This window comes from Diceros bicornis, chromosome 1 (genome assembly GCF_020826845.1).
Source record: "Diceros bicornis minor isolate mBicDic1 chromosome 1, mDicBic1.mat.cur, whole genome shotgun sequence".
In the NCBI taxonomy this organism is placed as follows: Eukaryota; Metazoa; Chordata; class Mammalia; order Perissodactyla; family Rhinocerotidae; genus Diceros; species Diceros bicornis.
The window spans coordinates 73324768-73352626 of NC_080740.1; the positions used below are offsets into that span (position 1 = coordinate 73324768).

Below are 27859 nucleotides of genomic sequence, written 5' to 3' on the forward strand. Positions count from 1 at the left end.
TGGCTCTGTCAGATGCCCCTCATAGAAAATTCTGATCATCGTTTTATTTTTAATCTTTGAAAACAAATGTTGAGAAGTAATTTAGGCTATTATATAGCCCAGTGGGTTTTTTAGTTTACTTGTATGTTGAGCTATAATCATAAATAGTAAAATGCACTGTCTTGATCAGTTCAGGCTGCTGTAACAAGAATACCATGGACTAGGTGGCTTAAACAACATTTATTTATTACCTAGAAGCTGGGAATTCCAAGATCATGGTGCCATCAGATCAAGTGTCTGGTGAGGGCCCACTTCCTGGTTTGCAGATGGCCTTCTCATTGAATCTTACATGATGGAGAGCAGAGAGAGAGAGAGTGAGCAAGCTCTCATATGTCTTCTTACAAGGGCACTAATCCCATTCATGAGGACTCCACCCTCATGACTTAATCACCTCCCAAAGGTCCCACCTCCTAATACCATCACAATGGGGGTTAGAATTTCAACATATGAATTTTGGGGGGTACAACCATTCAGTCTATAACATACACAAAATCACAAGTATGCATATAGTTTCATGAGTTTTGACAATGTATGCATTTGTGTAGTCAACCTAATCAGCACATAGGGCATTTCCATCACCTAGAAAGTCCTCTCGTGCCCCGTTCTAGTCAGTCTCTTTCCCCCACCAGAGGTAAGCCATGTGTGTTTGGTGTTTGCTAGACTGGGGCTTTGATTACAGGGCCAGAACTCAATGCATTCCCTTAGGAGAGTGACATCTAACATTTTGTGCTCTAGGCACCTTACTCATGTCACCTTAGTCCCAGCCTGTTTGATAGGGTGGCCTGTTACAAAGACACTAAAATGGTTGGCTCCACACACAGTAAATTATATGGCCTGGCCTTGTTGTTGGCTAACTCAAACTCAACCATTCATATACTTCCAGGATTTGCTGAACATCAACATTTAGAAGTCTCTAGTAACTACATAAAAGATATCCCTCCCCCCGGTTCAGGCAGAGTTTACTGTGACAGCACATCAGTGTTGTGTGCAGAACGCTGTTCTTTCTCGAATTCCAAGCCTCTCTGTATGTAGGCATTAGCTTACCAAACGAACTGTTATTCAACCTGCTGGATGAGTGGGTGTTCTGATTCCTCACGAATCTTGGTTATTAGTGAGTACTCTAACTGTGTTCTTCATGTATCGTTATTATTAGGACTATAATGGTGATGCTTGTTTTGTAAAGTTTAGAATAATTTGTATTTGATAAAACATACTTAATACAAAACTTAGTCTGAACATAATTAAATCTTCCCTCGATGGCTCCAAAGGGACTTGAGAATCTTGTAGTCCTTCAAAATCATCATTACAGTTCCTATTTAATTCATGTAGAATTTCTAATTAGCCAACTAATAGAGAATTTCAGCTAATACAATATCAGATGTGGTCTTCCCATATTTGCATGTTCTGTTTACAAGATTTTTACAATGCCAGGTAGGAAAACTACACTCAGAACTAAGTTTGGAAATGAAACCTTATATAGACTATACCCAGTTCTTTAGCTAAGAATTCAGCTTCCAAAATATACCATTTTAGGTAGAGGTTAAAAATATGGGCTTTGGAATCAGATCTACCTGGGTTCAGATCAGGGCTCAGTTACCTACGAACTGTGTGACCTTGAGCAAGCTACATACCACCGTGACACTCAGTTTCCTCATCTGTGAAACAGGGCTAAGAATTTTCTGTCTCCGTGTGTTTGCTGTGTGAATTAAATGAGAATGCCCATGGAGGGCTTCACAAAGCCTGGCATGAGATGCTCCATAAGTGGAAGCGTTTCAAAAACAAAGTCAATGATAACTTTATAGTCTCACCAACAAGTGATACCAATTTAGGGCTCTATATTTTGGTCATGTATTCTCAGACAGAAAGCGATCTTAAAGAGATTCTGCTAATTCAGCGAAGGTGTCTCATGGGGTCCAGAGGATGATGGAGGTGGCCAGTCAATGGCCAGGGCTCTGGGCCCCCAACCAGCACCCAAATAGAACAACTCTGCTTTTGTCTGTTTCACATATTAGTTTCCATGACATCTTTCCTTTGGACCGCTACTTGAAAAGTTACGAAACCAGATTTAATTCAACGCCCTCATTTCATTGATGAGGAAACTGAGGCTCAAAAAGCCTAAGTGATTTCTCATGCACTCAGCGGAGGTCTCCTGACTCCCAGGCCTGTTCATTCCCAAGACCCCACCCTATTATAGATGGAGACAACTGCAAGTAGAAAGAAGACAATGTTGAATCAGCTACTGAGTTTTCACATGGTTCTTCCAGCCAGTTCCTGGTACCAAAAATGCCTCTAGAGAAGAAAAATCATCTGTTTTACCCCCACCTCATGGCTCAGTTTGTAAAAGTCCAGGTATGTGGGTGGACAGTAGTGGATGACAGGAGTCCCTATAAAAAAGATATTCGCCTGGAAGCCCTTTGTCGTCTTCTGCTATAGAACCACTGCCCCATCTAGCAACCTTTGCTCCATCCTGTGGTTACTGACCACACCTCTCTCCGTGGCCAGCATCTTGCAAACGTGGGGGACCCCAGTAAGAAAGCATGGATGACGTGAGGTTTCCATCAGAGAAGTTATCAGAGAAGTATCTCCCGCCAGGACTCACCCCAGCATCCATTCAGTACTTGGTCACTTACTTTGCCACAACCTCTGTTTTCTAGCCTCTCAACATTGCCTACAGCCACATCTACAGCTCCTACAGGAACTTCGTGGGGCCCCCGCATTTCAAGACCATCTGCAGGCTCCTGGGTTACCAGGGCATCGCCGTGGTCATGGAGGAACTTCTGAAGATCGTCAAGAGCTTGGTAAGAAACAGCCTCAGTGGGTCCTAGGACGTGCCCAGGTGGGGTTGATAGGAACCAGATCTGCTTTCACTTTTTGCCTGGCCTCTAAAATCCAGTCACAGGCACCTCAGCTCTGTCTATAGGACTCACCCAGGGAATCCTTTGCCCTTATCCCTCTGATCCTCTTACCTATTGCTGTGTGGCATTTCTGTGTACCTTCTGACCTGCGGCTTTGCCTCTCATTTTCTGACCCTGAGCTCACTCCTTGCACTTGATAACTGAACTCAGCAATCTTGATTTTGACCTTTAAGGCCTACTAATGACTGCTCATATTCCCCTTCTGTGCTTCATTATCTAATTTGAGCATGCCAAATCCATGACACATGGGCTGCCATTTTTCCCTCCCATACCCATGACAGACATCTCTAATCAATCATCACACTTCTTCCCCTTGGGATTTCTTGCTAACCTCTGCTACCAATACTGCACTGGCCTTGAGAGAATTCTGTATCCCTTTGCCACCATTCTGTATCCACCCCAAACATGGTCATCTGTATCTTCATTTAATTCTCCAGGACACTTCTAAAGCAAGGATGAAACATTTAAACACAATTTCCCTGAAAATTTGAGATAACAAGAGAGAAATAAAGTAATGTATAACCATGTCAGGAATAGCAAACAGGATTCACCTGCTAACTCCAGTCATCTGATAGCAACTGTGTAGAACAAGGGGTTACAGATTGTGAAGCTACATCCAGAGTTAAACAGAAAAATGTGGTAATTGATTAAAGATGTCTGCTTTGGACACAGGAGGCATGAATATGCCGTGTATTTTCCATGCTTAAATTAGTTAATGTGTCTCAGTCTCCACAGCTCCCTGACCCCATTTCACTTTAGCTCTTAGTCTGGATCTCATGTAAGTACCGCAACCGCAGGAAGGACCCCATGTCTAGAAATTGCCCTCCTTGAAGACTGTAAGCTTAAGGGAGTAATGAGAGAGCCCCTTTTTCTGTCTTATAAAGGCCCATTTTCCCTTATAAAGGGCAATGGGCTGTCCCCCACCTTTAGGAGAGAACCTGCTCCTTGCTCTGTGGGAGCAATGCCTACTGTCTGAGGCAGCTTGGGGTGCTGTAACAAATGTACCACAGACTGAGTGGCTTAAACAACAGATGTTTATTTCTCACAGTTCTGGAGGCTGGAAGTCCAAGATCAGGGTGCAAGCATGGGTGGGTTCTGGTGGGGACCCTCCTCCTAGTTGTTTTTTTTTTTTTATTTTTTGTTTATTGCAGTAACATTGGTTTATAACATTGTATAAATTTCAGGTGTACATCATTATACTTCTATTTCTGCGTAGATTACATCATGTTCACCACCCAAATACTAATTACAACCCATCACCACACACATGTGCCGAATTATCCCTTTCGCCCTCCTCCCTCCCCCCTTCCCCTCTGGTAACCACCAATCCAATCTCTGTCTCTATGTGTTTGTTTATTGTTGTTATTATCTACTACTTAATGAAGGAAATCATATGGTATTTGACCTTCTCCCTCTGACTCATTTCACTTTGCATAATACCCTCAGTGTCCATCCATGTTGTCACAAATGGCTGGATTTCATCGTTTCTTATGGCTGAGTAGTATTCCATTGTGTATATATACCACAGCTTCTTTATCCATTCGTCCCTTGATGGGCACTTAGGTTGCTTCCAAGTCTTGGGTATTGTGGATAATGCTTCAATGAACACAGGGGTGCATGTATCTTTACGCATTGGTGTTTTCAAGTTCTTTGGATAAATACCCAGCAGTGGAATAGCTGGATCATATGGTAGTTCTATTCTTGATTTTTTGAGGAATCTCCATGCTGTTTTCCATAGTGGCTGCACCAGTTTGCACTCCCACCAGCAGTGTATGGGAGTTGCCTTCTCTCCACATCCTCTCCAACACATGTTGTTTCCTATCTTGTTAATTATAGCCATTCTGACGAGCGTGAGGTGATATCTCATTGTAGTTTTGATTTGCGTTTCCTTGATAGTTAATGATTTTGAACATCTTTTCATGTGTCTGTTGGCCATCTGTATATCTTCTTTGGAGATATGTCTGTTCAGGTCTTTTGCCCATTTTTTAATTGGGTTGTTAGTTTTTTTGTTGTTGAGATGCATGAGTTCTTTATATATTTTGGAGATTAAGCCCTTATCAGATGTATGGTTTGCAGATATCTTCTCCCAATTGTTAGGTTGTCTTTTCGTTTTGTTGATGGTTTCCTTTGCTGTGCGGAAGCTTTTTAGTTTGATGTAGTCCCATTTGTTTATTTTTTCTATTGTTTCTCTTGCCCAGTCAGACATAGTGCTTGAAAATACGTTGCTATGACCGATGTCAAAGAGCGTACTGCCTATGTTTTCTTCTAGAAGTTTCATAGTTTCATGTCTTACATTCAAGTCTTTAATCCATTTTGAGTTAATTTTTGTGTATGGTGTAAGGTAAGGGTCTACTTTCATTTTTTTGCATATGGCCGTCTAGTTTTCCCAACACCATTTGTTGAAGAGACTTTCTTTTCTCCATTGTGTGTTCTTGGCTCCTTTGTCAAAGATTAGCTGTCCATAGATGTATGGGTTTATTTCTGGGCTTTCGATTCTATTCCATTGATCTATGTGTCTGTTTTTGTGCCAGTACCATGCTGTTTTGGTTACTATAGCTTTGTAGTATATTTTGAAATCAGGGAGTGTGATACCTCCAGCTTTGTTCTTTTTCCTCAGGATTCTTTTAGCTATTCGGGGTCTTTTGTTGTTCCATATAAATTTTAGGATTCTTTGTTCTATTTCTGTGAAAAATGTTGTTGGAACTTTGATAGGGATTGCATTGAATCTATAGATTGCTTTAGGAAGTATGGACATCTTAACTATGTTAATTCTTCCAATCCAAGAATATGGAATATCTTTCCATTTCTTTGTGTCTTCTGCAATTTCTTTCAGCAGTGTTTTATAGTTTTTGGTGTACAGATCTTTCACCTCTTTGGTTAAGTTTATTCCTAGATATTTTATTCTTTTTGTTGCAATTGTAAATGGGATTGTATTCTTAATTTCTCTTTCTGCTACTTCGTTGTTAGTGTACAGAAATGCAACTGATTTTTGTATGTTGATTTTGTATCCTGCAACTTTACCGTATTCATTTATTACTTCTAAAAGTTTTCTGGTGGATTCTTTAGGGTTTTCTATATATAAAATCATGTCATCTGCAAATAGTGACAGTTTCACTTCTTCTTTTCCAATTTGGATCCTTTTATTTCTTCTTCTTGCCTGATTTCTCTGGCTAGGACTTCCAGTACTATGTTAAATAGGAGTGGTGACAGTGGGCATCCTTGTCTGGTTCCTGTTCTTAGAGGGATAGCTTTCAGTTTTTCACCATTGAGGATGATATTAGCTGTGAGTTTCTCATATATGGCCTTTATTATGTTCAGGTACTTTCCTTCTATCCCCATTTTATTCAGAGTTTTTAGCATAAATGGATGCTGTATCTTGTCAAATGCTTTCTCTGCATCTATTGAGATAATCATGTGATTTTTATTCTTCATTTTATTAATGTGGTGTATTACGTTGATTGATTTGCGAATGTTGAACCATCCCTGCGTACCTGGAATAAATCCCACTTGATCATGGTGTATAATCTTTTTAACGTATTGTTGTATGCGATTTGCTGGTATTTTGTTGAGGATTTTTGCATCGATGTTCATCAGTGATTTTGGCCTATAATTTTCTTTTTTGTGTTGTCCTTGTCTGGTTTTGGTATCAGGGTAATGTCGGCTTCGTAGAATGAGTTAGGGAGCTTCCCCCACTCCTCAATTTTTTGGAAGAGTTTGAGAAGGATAGGTATTAAGTCTTCTTTGAGTGTTTGGTAGAATTCACCAGGGAAGCCATCTGGTCCTAGACTTTTATTTTTGGGGAGGCTTGTGATTACTGTTTCAGTCTCCTTACTGGTGATTGGTCTATTCAATTCTCTACTTCTTCTTGATCCAGTTTTGGAAGGTTGTATGATTCTAAGAATTTATCCATTTCTTTCAAATTGTCGAATTGGTTGGCATATAGCTTTTCATAGTATTCTCTTATAATCTTTTGTATTTCTGAGGTGTCTGTTGTAATTTCTCCTCTTTCGTTTCTGATTTTCCTTATTTGTGCCTTCTCTTTTTCTTGGTGAGTCAAGCTAAAGGTTTGTCAAGTTTGTTGATCTTTTCAAAGAACCAGCTCTTGGTTTTATTAATTTTTTTCTATTGTTTTTTTAGCCTCTATTTCATTTATTTCTGCTCTGATTTTTATTATTTCCCTTCTTCTACTGATTTTGGGCTTTGTTTGTTCTTCTTTTTCCAGTTCCTTTAGGTGCATTGTTAGATTGTTTATTTGAGATTTTTCTTGTTTGTTGAGATAGGCCTGTATTGCTATAAACTTCCCTCTTAGAACTGCTTTTGCTGTATCCCATAAATTCTGGCATGTCGTATTTTCATTTTCATTTGTCTCCAGGTATTTTTTTATTTCTTCTTTGATTTCTTCATTGACCCAGTCGTTGTTCAGTAGCATTTTGTTTAATCTCCACGTATTTGTGGCTTTTCTGATTTTCTTCCTGTAGTTGATTTCCAGTTTCATACCATTGTGGTCAGAAAAGATGCTTGGTATTATTTCAGTCTTCTTAAATTTATGAAGACTTGTTTTGTGGCCTAATATGTGATCAATCCTGGAGAATGTTCCATGTGCATTTGAAAAGAACATGTATTCTTTGGTTTTTGGATGGAATGCTCTATATATCTACTAGGTCCATCTGTTCTAGTGTGTCGTTTAAGGCCAATGTTTCCTTATTGATCTTCTGTTTGGATGATCTATCCGTTGGTGTAAGTGGAGTGTTAAAGTCCCCTACTATTATTGTGTTACTGTCTATTTCTCTTTTTATGTCTGTTAATAATTGCTTTATATATTTAGGTCACCTACATTGGGTGTGTAGATAATTACAAGTGTTATAGCCGCTTGTTGGATTGTTCCCTTGATCATTAAGTAATGCCCTTCTTTGTCTCTTTTTACAGTTTTTGTTTTAAAGTCTATTTTGTCTGATATGAGTACTGCTACCCCAGCTTTCTTTTCATTGCCATTTGCGTGGAGTATCTTTTTCCATCCCTTCACTTTCAGTTTGTGAGTGTCTTTAGGTCTGAAGTGTGTCTCTTGTATGCAGCATATATATGGGTCTTGTTGTTTTATCCAGTCAGCCACCCTCTGCCTTTTAATTGTGGCATTTAGTCCATTGACGTTTAAAGTAGCTATTGATAAGTATATACTTACTGCCATTTTTTAACTTTTTTTCTCAGTGTTTTAGTAGTGCTTCTCTGTTCCTTTCTCCTTCTATACAGAATTGATGGTCTCTTTAGTATGACCTCTGTCTGAAAGCTCTACTCTTTAACTCCCCTCCTCCCTCATTTTATGTTTTTGATATCATATCTAACCTCTTTTTTGTTCATTTGTATCCATTTCCCTCTTATCATGGAAATAGATAATTTTTCCTATTTGTTGTCTTCTCTTTCCCCCTTAAATCAGTCCCTTTAGCATTTCTTGTAGCACTGGTTTCTTGGTGACAAACTCCTTTAATTTTTGCTTGTCTGGGAAATTTTTGATCTCTCCTTCCATTTTGAATGATAGTCTTGCTGGGTAGAGTATTCTTGGCTGTAAGCTTTTTCCTTTTAGCACTTTAAATATATCGTGCCACTCTCTTCTAGCCTGTAAGGTTTCTGCTGAGAAGTCAGCTGATAGCCTTATGGGGTTTCCTTTGTATGTAACTTCTCTTTCTCTGGCGGTTTTTAGGATTCTCTCTTTATCTTTAATTCTAGACATTTTGATTATGATGTGTCGTGGTGTGGGCCTCTTTGGGTTTATCTTATTTGTTGCTCTCTGTGCTTCCTGTACCTGGATGTCGGCTTCCTTCCTTAGGTTAGGGAAGTTTTCATCTATTATTTCTTGAAATAGATTCTCTGCCCCTTTGTCTCGTTCTTCTCCTTCCGGGACACCTATAGCACGGATGTTAGTGCGCTTGATGTTGTCCCAGAGGTCCCTTAGACTATCCTCACTCTTTTTAATTCTTTTCTCTTTTACCTGTTCAGCTTGGGTAATTTCTTCTAGTCTTTCGTCCAGCTCGCAGATCCGTTCTTCTGTATCCTCTACTCTGCTTTTGAGTCCCTCTAGTGAATTTTTCATTTCCAGTATTGTATTCTTCATTTCTGATTGGTTCTTCTTTATATCTTCCATTTCTTTGTCTACATTCTCACTGAGTTCATCTATTCTTCTCCCCGGATCAGTCAGCATCCTTAACACTCTTTGTTTGAACTCTCTGTCAGGTAGGTTGCTCATTTCTGTTTCACTTAGTTCCTTTTCTGGGGTTTTGTCCTATTCCCTTACTTGGAATGTAGTCCTTTCCCTCCTCATTTTGCCTCTTTCCCTGTGCTTGTGTCTACGTATTAGGTAGGTCAGCTACGTCTCCTGTGCTTGGATAGGTGAGCTTATACAAGTAATGCCTTAGGAGGCCTGCAGTGTGCTTTCCTCAGTTCTCAGTGTTCCAGGGGTGACCCCTATGTTGGCTACATGTGTCCTTCTGTTGTGGCCTGTTTGCTCTCCCTGTAGGCGCCCAGGGAGGCCGAGTTATGCTCCTGGTCAGCTGTTGTAATGCTCAGCTGTTTGTAGTTGTTGTGGGCCCTTCAGTCTCTTTATCAGGTGCCGGGAGCCCCAGCACAGTTGGCTGCAAGTTCTAATACCACATTTGTGTTACAGTATTTCTTTTAAGTGAGTAGGCCCCCAGCATGGCAGGTTGTTAGGCTCAGGGGCTTACAATTGCTATAAGCCTCCAGCCTTTAGGTCTCTTGTCAGCTCTCTGAGGATTGCAGCTGGGTGGGGCTGGCCTCAGGCACAGGAGCACCCAATTGTTTCAGACTTTGGAAGGTGGGGCAAACCCCCTATGTGGGTCTTTGAGAAGCACAAGTCTTCTGCAGCTGACAAGCCCTGCCGCCCACAGGTCCACACACACAATCAACACAGTCCTGCCCCGTGTGCGCGCCCCGAGCTCCCAAAGTGGACCCAGTCTCTCCACAGCGGGAGCCCCACACGCTCCACCACTGCCCCACACGCTCCACCACTGCCCCACACTCTCCACCTGCTCCTTGTGCATGCCCTGCTCCACTGAAGTCAGCTCAGTTGCCAGGCTGCAGAGAATCCAGTCACCAATCTATGCAGGCCCACAAGTTGCCTGAGGGCTTGTTGTTGGGTGGGGCCAGTCTCTAGGGTGGGCTGCCTGCCCTGGCTGAGCTGGATTAAATCGGTACTCTAGTGGGTGGGGCAGACCTGAGCTAGCAGGCCCCAGGGAGAACTCCAATGGCGTCTGTGTCAGCATGCCCACACCAGGCCACAAGAATGGTGGCTGCCAATGTCCCAGTCCCTGGAGAGGTCTCACCTCTCACCGAGATGCACTCAGGGCCTATCAGGTGAGTCTCTTTTCACCAAAGCACTCTGCACCTTTCTTTCTGGCGATTTTAGGATGCTGTCTGAAACGGTTGAGTTTGCGCATGGGCCCTTTAAGAGCCGGTTTTAATTTCTTTGTGAACCAGCTTTTCTGGGGGTTCTCCCCAATGTTTTAGTAGCAGGCAAAGTCAGATATTATGCCACTCATCTCGATTGTGCTGGGTCCACAAAATGCCCACAGCGGGGGCGCTCCCAGCTCAGGGCCCTGCTCCTCCAGGGAGGGCTGCGTACCTTTGGGCTGCTCCCTGGCGGCCGTGAAGCTGGCGGCTTGTGAAGGCGGCGTTTTTTCTCTCCAGAAGGGAGTTTCTGCCTCTTCCACCTCAATTAGGATTGTCCTTTGTTGCAGGAGTTCCTCTTATCCAGTTTTTAGTTCTGTCTCAGGGGTGATTTTTCCACGAGTAGTTGTAAATTGGCTGTGTCCGTGGGAGGAGGTGAGTTCAGAGTCTGCCTACGCCAGCATCTTGACTTCTCCCCTCCTCCTCCTAGTTTAGATAGCTGCCTTCTCACTGTGTCCTCACAAGAAAGAGAAAGATGATCCCTCCCTCTCCCCCCTCCCCCCCTCCCCCCCTTTATAAAGGCACTAATCCCATCAGAGGGCTCCACCCTCCTGACCTAATTACCTCCCAAAGGCCCTACCTCCTAATACCATCACATTGAGGATTAGGGTTTCAACATATGAATCTGGGGGGACACAAACATTCAGTCCATAGCACTTACCTGTGGGTCTCAACAGAACTCCCTACACCCCAGTAGTAGCCCAGCATTTAGTCCAGAGGTGCACAAATGCAGCAGTGGTAGATTATTTCACTCATCCTGTACTCCTGTTTTGTCAGCTCCAAGGCACCATTCTCCAGTACGTGAAAACACTGATCGAGGTGATGCCCAAGATATGCCGCTTGCCCCGGCACGAGTATGGCTCCCCAGGTTGGTGATGGGGAACCAGGGGCAGGGTGGTGAGAGGAAAATCATCCAAACTCATCTCATGGTGGGAAGGGGGCTCTGGCCATCTGCCTTGGAATGTCTGCTTCTCTAACTTGCCAGTGAGCTGGTAGAGCCCTGGGTTTGCATCCTACCTCTGCCACCAGCTGCGTAGTCTTGAGCCATTTCTAATCCCTTTGGGCAAGTCTTCCATCAGTGAAGGTAAAGGATACCTGCTGGGCCTGCCTTACAGGACTGCTGGGAGGCTGGAGGAGGACAGCAAATGTGACAGCATTTAAATAATGAATAGCAAGGTTTACTTGTAAAAGTCTTCATTAGCTCAGCATCTCTAGGATTTCTTCCTCCATTTATTTGCCCATTTGGAGGAGGCAGGTGCCCAGGTGGTGGTACAAAGTGACATTTCTAAGATGAGTCAGGAAACACGAGCTTTTGCCACTCAGCCTGTGGGCAGAGAAAGAATTCTTTCCTTCTCTAATAGTGAATGGAGCAGGGACTGAATTTGGAGCCTGGGGAATGGGGAAAGATGGAGACTATGAGTTTGGCACCTGGTGTTTTTTTCTAAAACCCAAGATTTCAGATGCTGGGTCAGTGTGATTCAGAATAGGAAAGGGCTGGGGCTGAAAGCTCTAGTTTTCGATCCTGGCTGCCCCACTTACTAGCTGTGTGACTATGGGTATGCCACTTACCCTCTCTCAGCCTCATCTGAAGACAGGGGTAATAGTGGCTGGTTCATGGTCTTGTTATGAGTATTAAATGAGATAGTGCAGTTAAAGTGCTTAACACAATATCTAACACCTATAAATAAATATTAATTCCTATTATTATTAGGAATTCAGGCAACTTTTTAGAGGGATTGGGAAAGATCCAGGGCTGCTGTTCTTATGGAGTGTGTTTTGTTTTGTTCCAAAAACATGTGAGCCAGCCTCCTGAGCTTTCTCTAGCACTGAGCCCTGAAAGAAGTCCCACCTGGGGGTCCACATATGAGGGATGCACGGCTGGCTTTTGCAATCCCAGAGTCAGGTCTGGGGCTACCGCTCAGTCGGCACGTCCCATAAACCTGGCGGAGCTGTGTCAACTCCCCGCTGACTGTGCCCCTTCATCTCCCAGGGATCCTGGAGTTTTTCCACCACCAGCTGAAGGACATCATTGAGTACGCAGAGCTCAAAACAGACGTGTTCCAGAGCCTGAGGGAAGTGGGCAATGCCATCCTGTTCTGCCTGCTTATAGAGCAAGCTCTGGTGAGTCCTGAGCCCAGAGGTATTGGAGTGTCTCCAGGCTGGAAGAGACCCCCACCCCGACCAGATACTTGAGGCCCCTCTACCATACCCTGCCCCTGAGGCCCTGCAGCGTAGGTTCATGCTCTTCCAGTGTGGGGCACGCGCTACTTCTCTGTTCCATTTTCAGACAGCTCCGACCATTTAACACTGGGAGGAATGCAGAGCCTGGAGTTAGACAGACCTGGGCTCCCATTCCAGCTCCACCCTCACTGGCTGTAGGGTCCTGGTAACCTGTCAGATTCTTAGTTTTCCATCCACTCATTAAACAAATAATAACTCCTTGGCTGCCATAGGCCAGGCGCTGCGCTGGGGGATGTAGCAGTAGCCAGTCCCTGCCTCATGTCCTGTGCAGTAGGGGGGAGACCTGCGCTGAACAGGTATTTACACAAAAATGATGTGTCTGCAATTACAGCAAGTGCTATGAGGGATGAATGCAGGGTCCAGTGGGAGCATAAAACCGAGAACCTGGTATGGTCTTGGGGGTGAGGGAGTATTTCCCTGAGGAGGCGGCCTGGAGAATGACCAGGTGAGGAGAGGAAAGGAGAATGACCTCGCCTGATGAGGAACCGGGACAACTGTTCCAGGCTGAGGGAAGAGTATGTAGTGTTATCCTCATTTGTTGTGATGGGAGACAGCGATTCTACCCTTCAGGGTACTTTAAAGGCTAAAAGGAGATCACACATGTAAAGTGCATGCAGTAAGAACTAAATAGTTGGTCGTAGTTATTGTAATGAGCAAAAGCATGCCTGCCTGTACTTCCACTCCCCAGGCCCACACAGAACCAGCGCACTCTTTTTCCCACCTGACCGTTCATCTGTAATCTCCAGCCCTCATGGCTTATGCTATGCACAGAGGCGGCATCCTGCGCATTATTCCTGACACCGTTTGTCTCAGTTTGTCTCTGCTCTTCTCCATGTGTGGTGTCCACAGGTGGGCCCAGTCCTACAGGTGTGGGGTGGCTGGTACAGCCTGAGCAGTGGCAGGAAATGGAGAGGGATGTTGCTCTGGGGATGCATAACCCTCAGGATGCAGGGGGAATATCTTTTGGCATCCGTTCCTGCATTCATCTCTCCACACACTCGTTTAGCAGAAGCGTATTGAGAGCCAGCTCATTGCCAGGTGATGTTCTAGGTGGGTAAATGGCTGTGAATAAGAGAGACACATTATTAGCATTTTTATTCTGGAGAGGGAGACGATTGAAGAAGTAAACAACCAAAGAGTGTGAATTCAGATGGTGGTGTGTGCTGTGAAGGAATAAACGGGGAAATAGGATGGAGAGTGATGGGTGTTGGGAGGGATGTGCTGTTTTTGGAGAGGATGGAGCTTGACGTCTTAGAAATGGAAAGATCCCCAGAGTGAGCTGGAGTGAAGAGGCAAAGGAGACAAAGTAGGACTGAGGAGGAGAGAGAAGGCAGGCGGCCGCAGTCCCGGGGCCTCGTGAGCCACCGTGGGAAGGTCTGTCTGATTTACTTTTTTTACAGGCCCTTTTGATCACTGGGAGGAGAACCAGCTGGAAAGTGAGTGAAGGACGAGGCTGTGTGCACTTGTCCAGTCCAGGGATCATCTTGGAGGCAGGAGGCACATGGAGAGGGGAGGGAAAAGGAAGGAATTAGGAAGGAGACAGAACAAAGGTAGAGAGTGATGAGAAGGAAGCGGTAATAGCAAGAGCTCAGCATAAGAGCCTGAGAGGATTCTTGCCTCTCATTGTCCGTGACCTGGAGTGAGCCGGTTCACGCCACACCTCAGGGTCCCCATCTCTGCAATGAGGGACATGTACCAGCTGCTCTCTCAGACCCTTCTCACCGAGAGTCTCTGAAATGCGCACTGTTTTGCTCTTCCTCTGTAAGGAGTAATTGCCTTTCTGTTCCCCTTTAAATGGTCTCTCAAGACAGCTAAGTGTTCCGCTTTATGGTAACAGGTTTTTAACACGGTTCAGTGGGCCTTGGTTGCTATGGCAACTGAGCCTTCGGAAGTCACAGGGATAAGGAGGAAACAGTGCTCTGCTTCAGGGGCACCAGGAGAGTGGAGATGGGGGCGGGCGGTCCCTGAGGCCTTCAGTGCTGACGTGTCTCCTGTTAGCACCTCCTCTCCAGAGGAGCTGGGACAGCTTCCCCAGTACAGACCCCAAGAGGCAGACTATTGATGGGGCTACAAGGAAAGGAAAAATTTTTCTCCAGCATTCCTGCCTGGGTGGTCACTTGCATATATCGCTGAGGACAACAGGATACTCAGGATCAAAGACCTTCAGAGCTGAGAGAGACCCCAACAGTATATAGGTTCCAACTTCCTCTATTCATAAGTGCGGAAATGGAGAACCAGAGAGGGGAACAATTCTCCTGAGGTCACACAGCACATCAGCAGTAGAGGTGGAAGAATGAAAGCGTAGGTTTCCAGTACTGATCCCAGCCCTGGGCAGAGGGTGAAGGGAGTGAGGCACATAGCAAGGATCAGAGCTCCCCAAAGCTTTGTACTTTGCTTTCTACTTAGGCAAGTGGGGAAATCCCCAAGCTAAGACGACGCTTTCTGAGATTAGAATGAGGCATGAGCGTTCTGGAGCCTTTTAGTTTACGAAGCTGAAATTAAATAAATCTTTAAATGACATATCAATTGTTCTCATTAAAGAGGAGTACTAGTAGCCCAAAAGAGAAAGGAAGGAGGGAAGAGAGCAGAGGGAGGGAGGGAGGAAGGAAGGAAGCATTAAAGGCCATCCACAGAGGAAGGACTATTTAAACTGTGGAACGTCCATTCTTATGGACAACTCTGAAGCAGTTAAAAAGAATAAGGTACTAAAGTGCTTTGTACATACCAACATAGAAAACGGTGAAAGACATAATGTTAAGTGAAAAAAAGCAAGTCCCAGGACAAGACACACATTATGCTGCCATACGTGTAAAATAAACAAGTAAAAAATAAAACTCACAAAATAACACTGCATTGGAAAAAAATCTAGAAAAAAGCATACCAAATAGTCCAGTCGTTTTGTCTGGGTATCAGGGAGGGAACTAGGGTTAGAGGTCAACAGGGACTTTCACTTTGTCTGGAATGACTGATATTTTACAAGGAAAGTATATTCACATACAGTCATGTGTCGCTTAACGACGGGGTTACGTTCGGAGAACTGTGTTGTTAGGCAATTTCATCGTTGTGCAAGCATCATGCTGTGTACTTTTACAAACGCAGAGAGTGTGGCTTACTACGTACCTAGGCTAGATGATACTAATCCTATGGGACCACCGTCACATATGCGGTCCATCATTGACCGAAATATCGTTATGCAGTGCATGATTATAGTTCTGTTGAACTAAAAATCAATTTAGAAAATAGAAGTAGTATATAATAATTTTTGAAAAACTGGAAGGATACCAAAAGGTACAAAGTGAGAAATCTTTTACCCATTTTCCCTTTTCTTGTCTTTTTCTAATAGGTTTGCAGAGTTCTTTCTGGTTGTGTGTTCCATATTGGTATAGCTACAAATACCTTCTCTCATTCTCTGACGTGCCTTTTTGTTTTTAACAGAAATTATTAATGTATCATTAATTTGCAGATAGAAGGAATATAAATTGAAAAGATTGATTACTTGGACAAGGGTATATTTTTTTTCTTTAAGTTAGGTGCTTATAAATGTTTCAAAATTCAGGGTGCAGTATTAGTGCAGAAACCCACATACCTAGCAGTGGGTTATTTGTTTGCTTGGTGTTTTTAATGAAGGTCTGGCATACATACAGTAATATATGGAATATGTGGTATTCTCACTGCATAGACTAATTGAATTGTCCATTTTACCGTGGATGGACGTTTGGGTTGTTTACAGAGTAACACTATTATGAATAAAGATGTCATGAATATTCTTGTACATTTCTTTTGTTGGATGTATGTGCTCATTTTTTTGTGTGTGAGGAAGATTAGCCCTGAGCTAACATCTGTTGCCAGTCCTCCTCTTTGCTGAGGAAGACTGGCTCTGGGCTAACATCCATTACCATCTTCCTCCACTTTATATGGGACGCCGCCACAGCATGGCTTGACAAGCGGTGTGTTGGTGCGCGCCCGGGATCCGAACCCCGGGCTGCTGAAGCAGAGCGCACACACTTAACCTCTATGCCATCGGGCCGGCCCCTATGCGCTCGTTTTTATTAGGTAAATTTACCTCGTCGTGGAATGGGTAGACATGTGTTTAGCTTCAGTAGATACTACCAAACAGTTTTGCAAAGTGGTTGTACCAATTTATTCTCCTCTTCAGCAACATATGAGAGTTAATCCCTTCACATCCTCATGAAAACTTGGATTTGTCCGTCTTTTCAGTCATAGCCATTCTGGGGGATGTGTCGTGATATCTCCTTATGGCTTGATTTCCCTGATGACTGATGATGCTGGACCTCTTTCCATATGGCGTTGTCATTTGGACAGCCTCTTTTGTGAAATACTGTTCAATGTTTTGCCTATTTTTAAGTCAAGTTATCTTTTTCTTGTGTTTTTGTAGGCGTTATTGATATATTGTGGATGCATGCATTGCAAATGTATTTCTGTGGCTTGTCTTTTGATGAACGGAAGTTCCTAAGGCTTAGTGTATTTATCTTTTTTTTTTCTATATGGTTGGTGCTTTTGTGAGTTGTTTAAAAAATCTTCCCTACTCTAAAGTCATGAAGACATTTTTATCTTCTAAAAGTTTTAGAGTTTAGCCTTTCAAGCTTAACAGACCTTCCAGTCTATTATTCTCCTGAAATTGTTGTTTGCGTTTAGTGGGAGGTAGAAATTCAATTTCATTTTTTTCCGAGTTGTCCCAGCACCACTGATTGAAAAGACCTCTTTCTCCCGCTCTGCAGTGGGCTGTCGTTTATCAAGCATCCACAAAGGGTCTGGTCATGGCAGGCTCTTAAATATTTGTTGACTCTAATCTGAAATGAAACAGCATTTGTTAAGTATTTATTTATAAGTCTGGTATGTTTTTAAAGGAATTCTGTTATTAACAACTAGTATTTCCTCCCCTCTCTCCTACCCTGAGAAATCATAAGGTGGTCATTAGGGAAATATTCCACAGTCACCAAGTTTTTGTTCAAATTTTGTGTGGTTTTCAGGCCATCATCGCATTGTTGGTTATGCCAACACACACCAGAAGAGGGCCCTATTCATTCACATGAGCAGCGAGGGCCTGAGTCCCTGGGAAGGACACTGCCCTTCTGTCTGCCTTTTACTGTAGGGCCTCCTGCCCAGGACTTGAGAGTGTTCCCTGCCTTTGGCCCTGTTGTGTATTTCTTCTCTCCTCCTTATAGTTGAATGGGCCACAGTCACACTCTGGTCAGTTATGAGAGCATTACTTTTCTTACAGGAGGCGAGGAGAATCTGGGCCCTGACTCACAGAATCGAATGTTAGTCAGATCTGGGAAAGCTGTCAGAGGCCATCCAGGGTGCTGACATTTGGGGTCAGATAACCCTTTGTTGTAGGGGCCTGTCCTGTGCATCGTAGGATGCTGAGCAGTATCTCTGGGCTCTACCCACTAGATGCTAGTAGCACCCTCCCACGTTGTGACAACCAAAAATGTCTCCAGATACTGCCTAATATTCCTTTGGAGCACAAAACCGCCCCCTGTTGAGAACTGCTGATCTAGTGCAATCCCATCCTTTACAGATGGAAAACTGAGGCCCCAGGAGAGAGCTGACCTTCGCAGGGTTACAGCTAGTGCGGGAGTTGGGGTGAGAACCCAGGGCCCTTGCAGTCAGCAGTCCTCAGCGACAGAAAGCTGCTCTGCTGAGCTTTGCAGATTGCCGTGTTGGGTTTTGGTTTTATTTTAGTTCCAGCTCCACATGTGACACCTCTATGTCCTGCTTCCTCTTTTATGTCCCTGTTCTTTATTTTTGCTTTTCTTATTGCATAACTTAAATATATTCATTGCTAGAAACCCAGAAAAGCAGAAAGAAGAAAACAAAAACCACATTGCCACGCTAAGATAACCAGTGTTCACATTCCACAGGATATCCTTCCAGATGTTTTTATGTTCCAGAATATTAATATTAATTTTTCTTGTATGTATATATGTTTTTACTTTGTTTTGTTTAGTTATAAAAGTAATATTCCCCGAGCTGAGAAGAGCTGTTACCTCCATGGGGTGTGATAGGAGCAGGGATAGGGGAGAGGCATCTTCCACTTTTTACTCTACATTCTAAATTGTTGTTTGAATTTATTGCAGTAAACGTGTAGTGCTTTTTTTCCCTTAAGAGGAAGTACTCGCACACTTAACAAATGTAAACAGTCCTGATGCACGGGCAGTAAATAGCAAAAGCCCAGCCTCCACCGCCATCTCAGACCCTCCCTCCATGTTCCCACCTATCCTTGATCCAGGGTTATTTTGCCCATCACCCTGAGAAAAGACTCCTCCAGCTACCCAGGATGTACGTTCTGTCCCTAGGCCCAGGCACCGTCGAGCAGCGCCCCTCCACTCTTCTGTATGAGTGTTTCCTCCAGCCTAGACCCAGAGGCCGGTGGTGGTCTTGATAGGAAATAAGCCAGGCTTCATGGAAAGGAGGCATCTTGACTCCCAATAATACCTTTCCTTTCTGTGGCTTTACAGTTTATAAGTATTTTTACATCCTTTCAGACATCTCCTAATCTGGAAAACAAGCTTGCTAGGCTCATCAGCATATCAGGTACCTGGAAAAATGGTCTGACAGGTAGGAGTCATTGCCTCTGCAGACATGACCGAGAGCCCCCACGAGCCAGGCAGTATGTGAGCCTCCAGGGCTCAGAGGTCATTGATCATGATCCCTTCCCTGATGGCACTGTTTACCGTCTGCACCCACAGTCTTCAGCATGGAGGGTTACCCTCCAGGGGGTGGGCAGGATGATCTCAGAGCTTTTAACTATTTGCTTACTAAAAAAGATAGGAAAGAAATTAAGCCTTCCTGTTTATATTAACACACTCTTTGACAATGACAGCTATTCAGAGCTGATAAAATAAATACGTGTCGGCTGAGATGTTTGCTCAGAATTTTACTGATGAAAGTATGTGGTCAAAAAAGTTTAGAGACCACCAGCCTAGATCCACAACCACAGAATGAAAAGTGGCTTAAAACAAGAACTGATCTGTGGAAACAAAGAGGAGAGGATGATAGGAAAGATTTCCTGGGTGAGGGTCATTTTTGTGTCCTCTGCACCTAACACAGGGTTAACTATGGCCTAAATGAATGTGGGGAGGGGCGTTTCAGCTCAGTCATAGATAACGAATAGAAGCATGCCTGTTTATCCTCTAAAATCTTCAAGATACCACCATTAAGTTTGAGACAGAGGCGATCGATCACCTTCGTCCAGAGCCACCTCAGTCCTTGGAATGTACCAATCTTGTTTCATTAGCCTTGCCAATAACTGCCAAGAAATCAGAGCCTTGGTTATTCGATTCTGTATTGATGGCATTTGTGTGAGGAACCCCAATGGGTAGAATGCCTTGTTTGCTCGACTGAGCGTTATTATCTGGTGGACATCTCCAAACACCTGGGAGGGAGTGTCGTGGTCTCCGCTGCAGCTGCTCTTTAAAATCACACAGAAAGCTCCTAAAATACCCTGATTTCTGAGCGCCATCCCACTCCAAGGAAAACAAAATCTTTATGCGTGGGGCCCAGGCATTTAAAGACTTCCACACTTGATTCTGATGTGCAGCCAGGGTGGAGAACCCCTGATCGAGGAGTCTTCTTGAACCAATATTTCCAAAGGTTAGTCATTGGTGTGTCATTGTCACAATTCTTGCCATATCTGCAGACCATTGGTCCTATTATTTACAAAATATTTTTATTTAAATTAGCTTACTTTTTTAACTTATTTTAAAGGGAAACTTTATATCACTTCCATTAAAAAATTATCTCCTACTACCACTAGAAAGCAACTAGAATAATAAATTCAATCAAAATAAAGCAAAGTAGTATAATTCCAGCTGTTGCCTGCCCAGGCCTCTGCACCTGAGGCCTGCTTCCTCACTCTGTTAAAAATGGAGATTAGCAAATGTTAGAGAGGTGTTAAGATGTGCTGGTTCCAAATGGAGATTTTCTCATTAAAGTTGTCAGAAAGATTGATAGGCAACTGAAAAGGAACTACTTTCTCACAGTGTGACTCACTATTATTAAATACCATTTCCCCGTACCCCCAGTTCCCACCCTTTGGGAAATGCCAACCTTGGAAGACAGTGACGTGCATTTGGAGGGAAGGAGAAAGCTACTTTCTAGGCCAGTTTCTTGGCTGTAGATCTTTCCCAGTTGCCCAGACATGCTTCTGATCCAGATTAATAATTCTTTTTCTGCTTAACAATTCAGGAGGTGGGAGAAGGGGTGGAAGTGAGACATAGTCATGTATAGATAGCGTTATTCAAGTGAGGCACAGATTGGTGGGAAAGACCCCACACACATAGAATCAGATAAGATTAAATTACTGATTTATTTAGCCAGGGCTACGGAGAGCTCCTGGAAGTGAGGGGCCCACAGAGCTGGAGCAGATGGAGCAAATCTCAGTGGAGCTTTCTACTATACCTAGAGTCCCGGATGAGGGGCTGGAAGCTGCAGCTCATACTTTCTGTACGCAGGAGGGTCGTAGTGGATGTGGGAAGCCTAATTTCATGCCTGCTTCACAGGCCCTGTATCCTTGGGGCTTGACATCAGTATGCAGGAAACACTTAGACTAACAGTCTATGTGCATCCATATAAGGGAATGTTTGGACCACTGGGCTCTCTGGTTAGGCGCTGTCCCCCCATGCCCCTCCTGCCGGAAAACCAGAGTGGGGATTCCTGTAGGTGCTCAGCCTCCAGTTTTCCAGCTCGTTTCTCTGTATTCACTTGACAGAGATATTGCATTAGTATTAATGTTATTTGTATTTTATTGTTTCAAAACTCAGTGCAAAATGTTATTTAAGAAAATGTTGTTTTGAGATTGGTTTGATGATTCATTTTAGGAAATCTGCTAAAAGTGGTGCATAGTTTTTCATCCAAGAGCAGAACCTAAAGGTGGTCTACTGCTATTCTACATGACTCTGACATGAGTAGGATCACATTGACCCTATTTTTTTTTAAACATGTATTATGAGTCTTGATGGCATCCTTTAGCCAAGACAAATCAAGTCCCCAGTTAGCCTCATAGACTAAGTGAGTTGGGAACACTTGAGGTTTTGTGGTATTTGATGGAAATCCCTCATGGTCCATCAGTTTTAAATTAAGTGTAATACAAAAGGGACATTTTAAGACTGAAGGCAATGCCAAAATAAAAAACTCATCCCTGGTAGAATTTTGATGTGGGTTCCCTAGAGTGAAATTTTTTTGCATCCTGACTCCAAAAACCTCTTCATTTTTACTTGCTCTGTTGACAAAGAGCAATTTTACAGTAGCTTTTGGTTCTTATTAATCATCTCCATGATTACTTCTCTCAGAACCATAATACATTGGTGGTTCTCCTAAGCAATAGGAATGATAAGCATTAGCGTGGCATCTGGTAAGTGCACAAGCTACCAAATAACAGTTGTCACTCATTAGTTCCTCCCAGGGAGGACCCTCCACAGAAGGGAATCAAACAAGGGAAACAGTGAACATTCTCCAAACAAGGCAATCACTGAAGTACTTTTTTGTACAGCAATTGCTTCTTATTCATACTTTAGAAAACTCATCATGGTTGGACCCTGGTTCCAAAAAAAAAAAGGTTCTAAAACAAACATTCTCAAAATGACTGCATATTATGTGACATTAGAAATTTTTAACATAGGTAATCACAATACTGAGGTTACATAGGAGGATGTCCTGGTTCTTAGGAGTTGCAGGCAGAGGTATTTAAGGCTGAAGTAACACAATGGCTTCATCTTACTTGCAAATGATTCAATAAAGCAGATATGGCAAATGTTCATTGTGACTCTGCATCGAGAGCGTGAGGACGTTCACTGTTCTTTCGAATATTTTGTATGTTTAATATTTTTCGTAACACAAATTTGAAGGGGGAAAAGGAAGCTTCATCATGGAATCTGGAAAGTTAAGAAGAAAAGAGGTCACTAAGCAGACAAGGTCACGATGCGTAAGGAGGAAGAAAAGTTATCAGGGTTTTTGTTTTTTCCAGCTACTTCCGCTAGTTGGTGAAATTTATTCTTGGTAACATATGCCCAGGAGCTAGTTTTGACCTCATTTTTTAAATTTATAGAGGCATCTGCTAGCACCAGACTCAGCCTCGACTCTCATGCTGCCCATCTCTTTGATTTACCAGCGGGAAAGAGCAGTTCAGGATTGTGGGATGGCAGATGAAGCCAGGGAGGCTAGCCAGTCCAAATCAGAAATAGGCCACAAAGGGCTTGTGAGAGGCCCTGAGAGAACACCCACACGCCATGGTCAGCTGCCCTCTCCCCGTGGGCCAGGCTGGGGAGACTTACCTCTGCTTCAGGGTCTTCTAGAGAAAAGAAAGCAAGAATGCCTTCTCCCTGTGCTCAATTTAAGAGAAATGTCTCAAACTCAGCTTCTTTGAGGGTCACCACCTTTCCGTTCTTGCTAAGGGTGGAATTTTCTAGTAGGTAAAGCATTAGGGATAAAATGGCAGAGCTGATTTTTCCACGTAGCAGCAAAAGGATCTCCATACAATTGTACGTCAGATCATGTTACTCTCTGCTTAAAACTGACAGGTGGCTTCTCATTGTGCTTAACATTCTAACTCCCAGCTTTGACCCACGAGGCCTGGAGAATTCGGTCATGCCTCCTCCTCCAGCCTCATCTCTTATTTACTGCTCTCTCCCTGGCTGCGCAGTCCAACCACACAGCAGACTGAAGGTCAGATTACAGGTGAGGAAACTGAGGACCACTGAAGATCTGCAGCAGGGCCAAGATGTATTTGGCTTCTACCCTAAGCTTGCTGAGATTTACCTCCTTGGTATTATAATTCAAAGGGCACCAAGAAGACCCCCGCAAACAAATGCGTCCTTGCCACTTTCTCTCGCAGCGTCTGAAGTTATCCTATTAGAGACTCAATTCATTGATTTGAAATGTTATCTGATCTTTAAAAGCCCCACTAAATGCAAAGGCTGCTGAGACGGGTTGGGAGAAAGAGAATGCTGTGAGAGCCAGTACTTTAGTGGGTACTGATTTATCAAATCATTTTGTAGAATAGGATGGTCACTCAGGAAAGGGTGTAGGGAGGTAAAAGACTCCTCCAGGCCAAAAACAACCAAAAACAAACCAAAGAGAAACATTAAAGTAGAAACAAGGTGAAATGTTGATAGTATACACTAAGTGATAAAAATAGATTACAGAGGAGTAGGTAAATTATATCCCATCCTTATTTTAAAATATATGCTTAAATGTTTCATGCATGGAAGAAGCCAGCACGATAAACCCCAAAAGGTTATCAGTGATGACCCTTGGGTGATGGGATTATACATGTTTTCTTTTTTTAAAAAAGTGTATCTGCATTTTCTGTGTTTTCAAAAATGAACATAAATAGTTAGCCAACAAGAAGAAAGGGGCTAGAGTGGCAATTTTAAAAACATCTGCTGGAATCTAATGTACAGCACGGTAACTCTAGTTAACAAGACTGTATTGTATACTAAAAGCTGCTAAGAGAGTAGATGTTAAATGTTCTTATCACAATGACATCAACAACAAAAAAAATGGTAATCGTGTGAGGGCAAGGATGTATTAACCTGCCTTATTGTGGTAATCATTTTACGATATATATGTGTATCAAATCATTACATTGTACACTTTTAACTTACACAATGTTATATGTCAATTATATATCAAACCTGGGGAAAAAACCCACATCTACTAAATTAATAGTTTTATCAAAGGACAGCCTTTGCCTAGAGGCTGAATGAAGCATTGGGTGCATTTCCAGAAGAAAATGGCACATGTCAAGTCAAGTAACACACATAAAGTAACTAAAATGTTGTTGTTGTTCATGGTTCTTGGAAATCAAGGATAACAAATTTGTAGCTTGAGTGCCACTGCCCCTTCTAGGTGGAGGCAGACATTAATAATCGATCCTGCTGAGCCCAAATGTAGTGTCAGAATCCTCTCCAAAAGCAACCACTGCCTCTCAGTCATGGGTGGTACATGCGATGACCCCAGGGCCACCCCTAGCACATATGTTGCCTTCTGACAAATCATGAAAAGATATCCTTCCTCAAGATGTTTCACCTCCTTCTTTTGAAGTATTATCGTCATATATTGATTTTTAAAGAACAAAATACATCTGCTAGAAGATCATTATGGTATAAACAATCAATCTCTGACATCTAAGATATGTTTGGCACCCCCTACGATGGGATGCCTTTGGGCAGTACACTATCTGCATAGACTATTCACTGCAGCCCTGGTTGATACTTTTTTGTCATCTCTGCTGGAAATCAATCCCCCTCCCCCAAAATAAACTCAAACCCTGACAAGATGGTATCCTTCTCTCCCAGTGAAAGCAAAGTGGTCTGAGACCCCTGGAAACTGCCCGGTTGTCCTGACATTCTAGCACTGGAGTTTGTCCTGCTTTGGTATCTGGGAGGCAACTGAAATACCCACTTTCTCTTGGTCAGATGCACAGTCCAGCCTAACAAGGCAATATAGCAAGGCATAGGACACTAACTGGATGTTATTAACCAGTCAACTGTTTCCATTTCAAGGCAGCGTGATGGAGGGAAGACCATGGGTCTTTGTTCTAATTAAAACTCAGACTTAACTCCATTTTTTTTTCCTGTCCATGAGTTTGCTGATTTCACATTCCAGTGATTTGCAATGAACGTAATTCCCTGGGGCCTCTGCTATTGCATTGGCCCCATTGCAGGCCCAACCTCTCCTTCCCAACACCCAGCATTTTGAGTGTACAGTCTAATGGTTTTGAAGGAGATGTATTCTGGAGGGCAGAAGTGGGCCTAATGAGTATGGGAAACTCAGATGGTAAGGATATTTACCACCCAGCAGGTTCTAATTGGCCACTTACAGTTTTAAAATCAGCATTCCCGACTTGAGACTTGCTGCAGGCACAGGGGAATCCTCATGCCTTCGTCCCTCTCAGAAAGATCTATGTCCCATCCAGTGCTATAAAACTTAGAAAGTGAAGCAGAATGAAAGAGCAGGGTGAGGTTGGTTTTAGGAAAGATGATTGTCCTGTTGGCCCAGTGGCCGCTTACAGATCAGGCCATGCCTAGGTCAGCAAGAGAATCCTGAGAGGTCTCAGCTCCAGCTTTTCACCCGTTTCTTCATTTAATAAGAAGTATTGCTATATTTACTTACACTCTGCCTATATCCAAAGAATACACAGTGCCTTACAATTAAAGAAATTGTGTCACTAAGTCTAGAGACCATTATACAGAATAAGACCAAAATGGCATCAAGAGGCAAAGGAGAAGGCAAGGGTGGATTACACTGGGCTCTCTTGGCCTGATTTCAGGTTGATTCCCAGGCACTCTACTGGAAAGGGCGTATCTTTGGATTCAGAAATCCCAGATTCCAGTCTTGCCTCTGTACTCAGTAGCTATGAGACTCTGGGAAAGTGATGAAACCTCTGAGCCTTAGTTTGCACACCCAAAAAATGCTGGGGCTAAGTACCTACTTACTAGAGTCTTTGTCATAAATGAGGTGATGAATATAAAGTCCCCAGAGCTTAATAAGCAGGCCCTCAGTTACCAGGAGTCCCCGTCCCTCCTCTTCCACAGCAAGGGGGCTTTGCCTCGGCCTTTCCTACAAGTCCCCTAAGACCCGAGAGCCTGGCTCCTGCCTGCCTGCAGCCCTGTCAGCCACCCCTCCCTCACAAGCCTGAGCAAATGATTTCCTGCTCTCTTCACAACAGTGACCTTGTCTTTGATCTTATCTCCCCTCTGTCTGCTACTGCACCTTTCCTGCCGGTTCAAAACCCTGCCCATCCTCTCAGGCTATCTCAAAGCCGTCCTTACCTCATTCCTCCCAGTTCTGGTTTTCAGCACACACTTGATCAAATGCCTGTTCTCTGCAAGGAACTTGGTGTTGCTTCTCCCAACTCCGAATCTCCAGAGCCCTTCTATTGCACCTAGCGATTCTCTTTTATTTCCCAGTCACAGGTGTCCTTGGCTTTCTTCCCCCACTAGGTTATAAACTTCATTACAATCTAGTTTTTCCTGTCTTACCTGTCATCATGCTTCCTGCAGCATCCAGGCCCCCCTCCAGCAGGTGGAGCACACCATCCTTCTCTCTGAGACTTTGGATTGTCTGTCAGATCACAGAGCAAGCACTCAATGGATGTTTGGTGAACTAGAGGAAGGAAGGAAGAGGTAGCACCAAATGCACAGGAGTAGCATTCCTCCCCACATCTGGCTTGAAAGGTGGCCCGGCACCCCTCCTCAGGTTGTGTGTTGGTAGACATGGAAGTGCCCAGAATTTATCAGTCTCCCCTTGATCTCAAGTGCAACTTGGCACCTTATCTTTCTTTGGTCTCATAGAGTCAGAGGAATTGAAATATCTGTAAGGGCCTTGAGAACACCCACCCACACCTGCCCTCACACTTGTGTATTTCCTTCCCCTGGAGTCAGTTTCCATCCTCCTGCTGATGATTCCCAAGTTCAGGTCCACTCCTCAGACTCTGTGGGGCCCCAGACCTTATATTTAGTTACCTTTTAAACATCTCTTGGATGTCCACAGACATCAGAAATTCACCTTGCCCGGATCTGATCTCAGCTTCCTCCTGCCTGCAAACCTGCTGTGTCCTCTGAGCCTGTGAACAGCTCGGCATGGATGTCATTCCCCTCTCTCTGCCGTCACATCCAGTCCGTCATTGGGTCTTGACCTCTGCTCCCCCCTCTCCATCTCCTTTGCCACTGCTCCAGGCCCTCCTTTCTCTTGCTGGGGCCATTCCAACACCTTTTTCATGCCCTACCTCACCCCCCCCCCTTCCTTTCTCTCTCACTTGCTGCCAGAAGGTGAAACTGCAGGTGTGATCATGCCATTTCCCTGATGAAAACCATCAAGATAGCATCCAAACACCTAAGTTAGGCTTACAGGATCCTTGCTGATCTGTCTCCTGCTTACCCCTCCTTCCTCATCTCATATTACCTTCCCCCAGCACTGAAAGCTGCTATCAGCCCCTCACTCACCATGGCCCCTCTTGCTTTGGGGCCTTTGCAGGTGCTGTTCCCCTCACCTGTCCAACACTCACCCTTGGTTCAGGTCTCAGCTGATCATTTCCTTCTCCAGAAAGCCTTCCACGTCATCCTCCCTGGATGTCTGGGTTGGTTGCCCCTCCTGTGTGTTCCCAAAGCTTCCATGCGTACCCCAATTGCAGTACTGACTAAAATTGCCCATTTACTTGTTTTCCTCATCATCTTGGTAACAAT

The 27859-nt window shown here is 43.7% G+C and overlaps 1 protein-coding gene across 2 annotated transcripts in view; it reads left to right on the plus strand.

Annotated features, from left to right (window-relative positions):
* Window positions 1–27859, plus strand: part of CYFIP2 (cytoplasmic FMR1 interacting protein 2) — a 129621-nt gene that overhangs the window by 83163 nt on the left and 18599 nt on the right. For both annotated transcript variants that reach the window (XM_058544828.1, XM_058544818.1), the window contains exons 24-26: window positions 2694–2837; window positions 11187–11277; window positions 12400–12530. In XM_058544828.1, the coding sequence (XP_058400811.1) occupies window positions 2694–2837; window positions 11187–11277; window positions 12400–12530 (366 nt within the window). The remainder of the gene's footprint in view (window positions 1–2693; window positions 2838–11186; window positions 11278–12399; window positions 12531–27859) is intronic.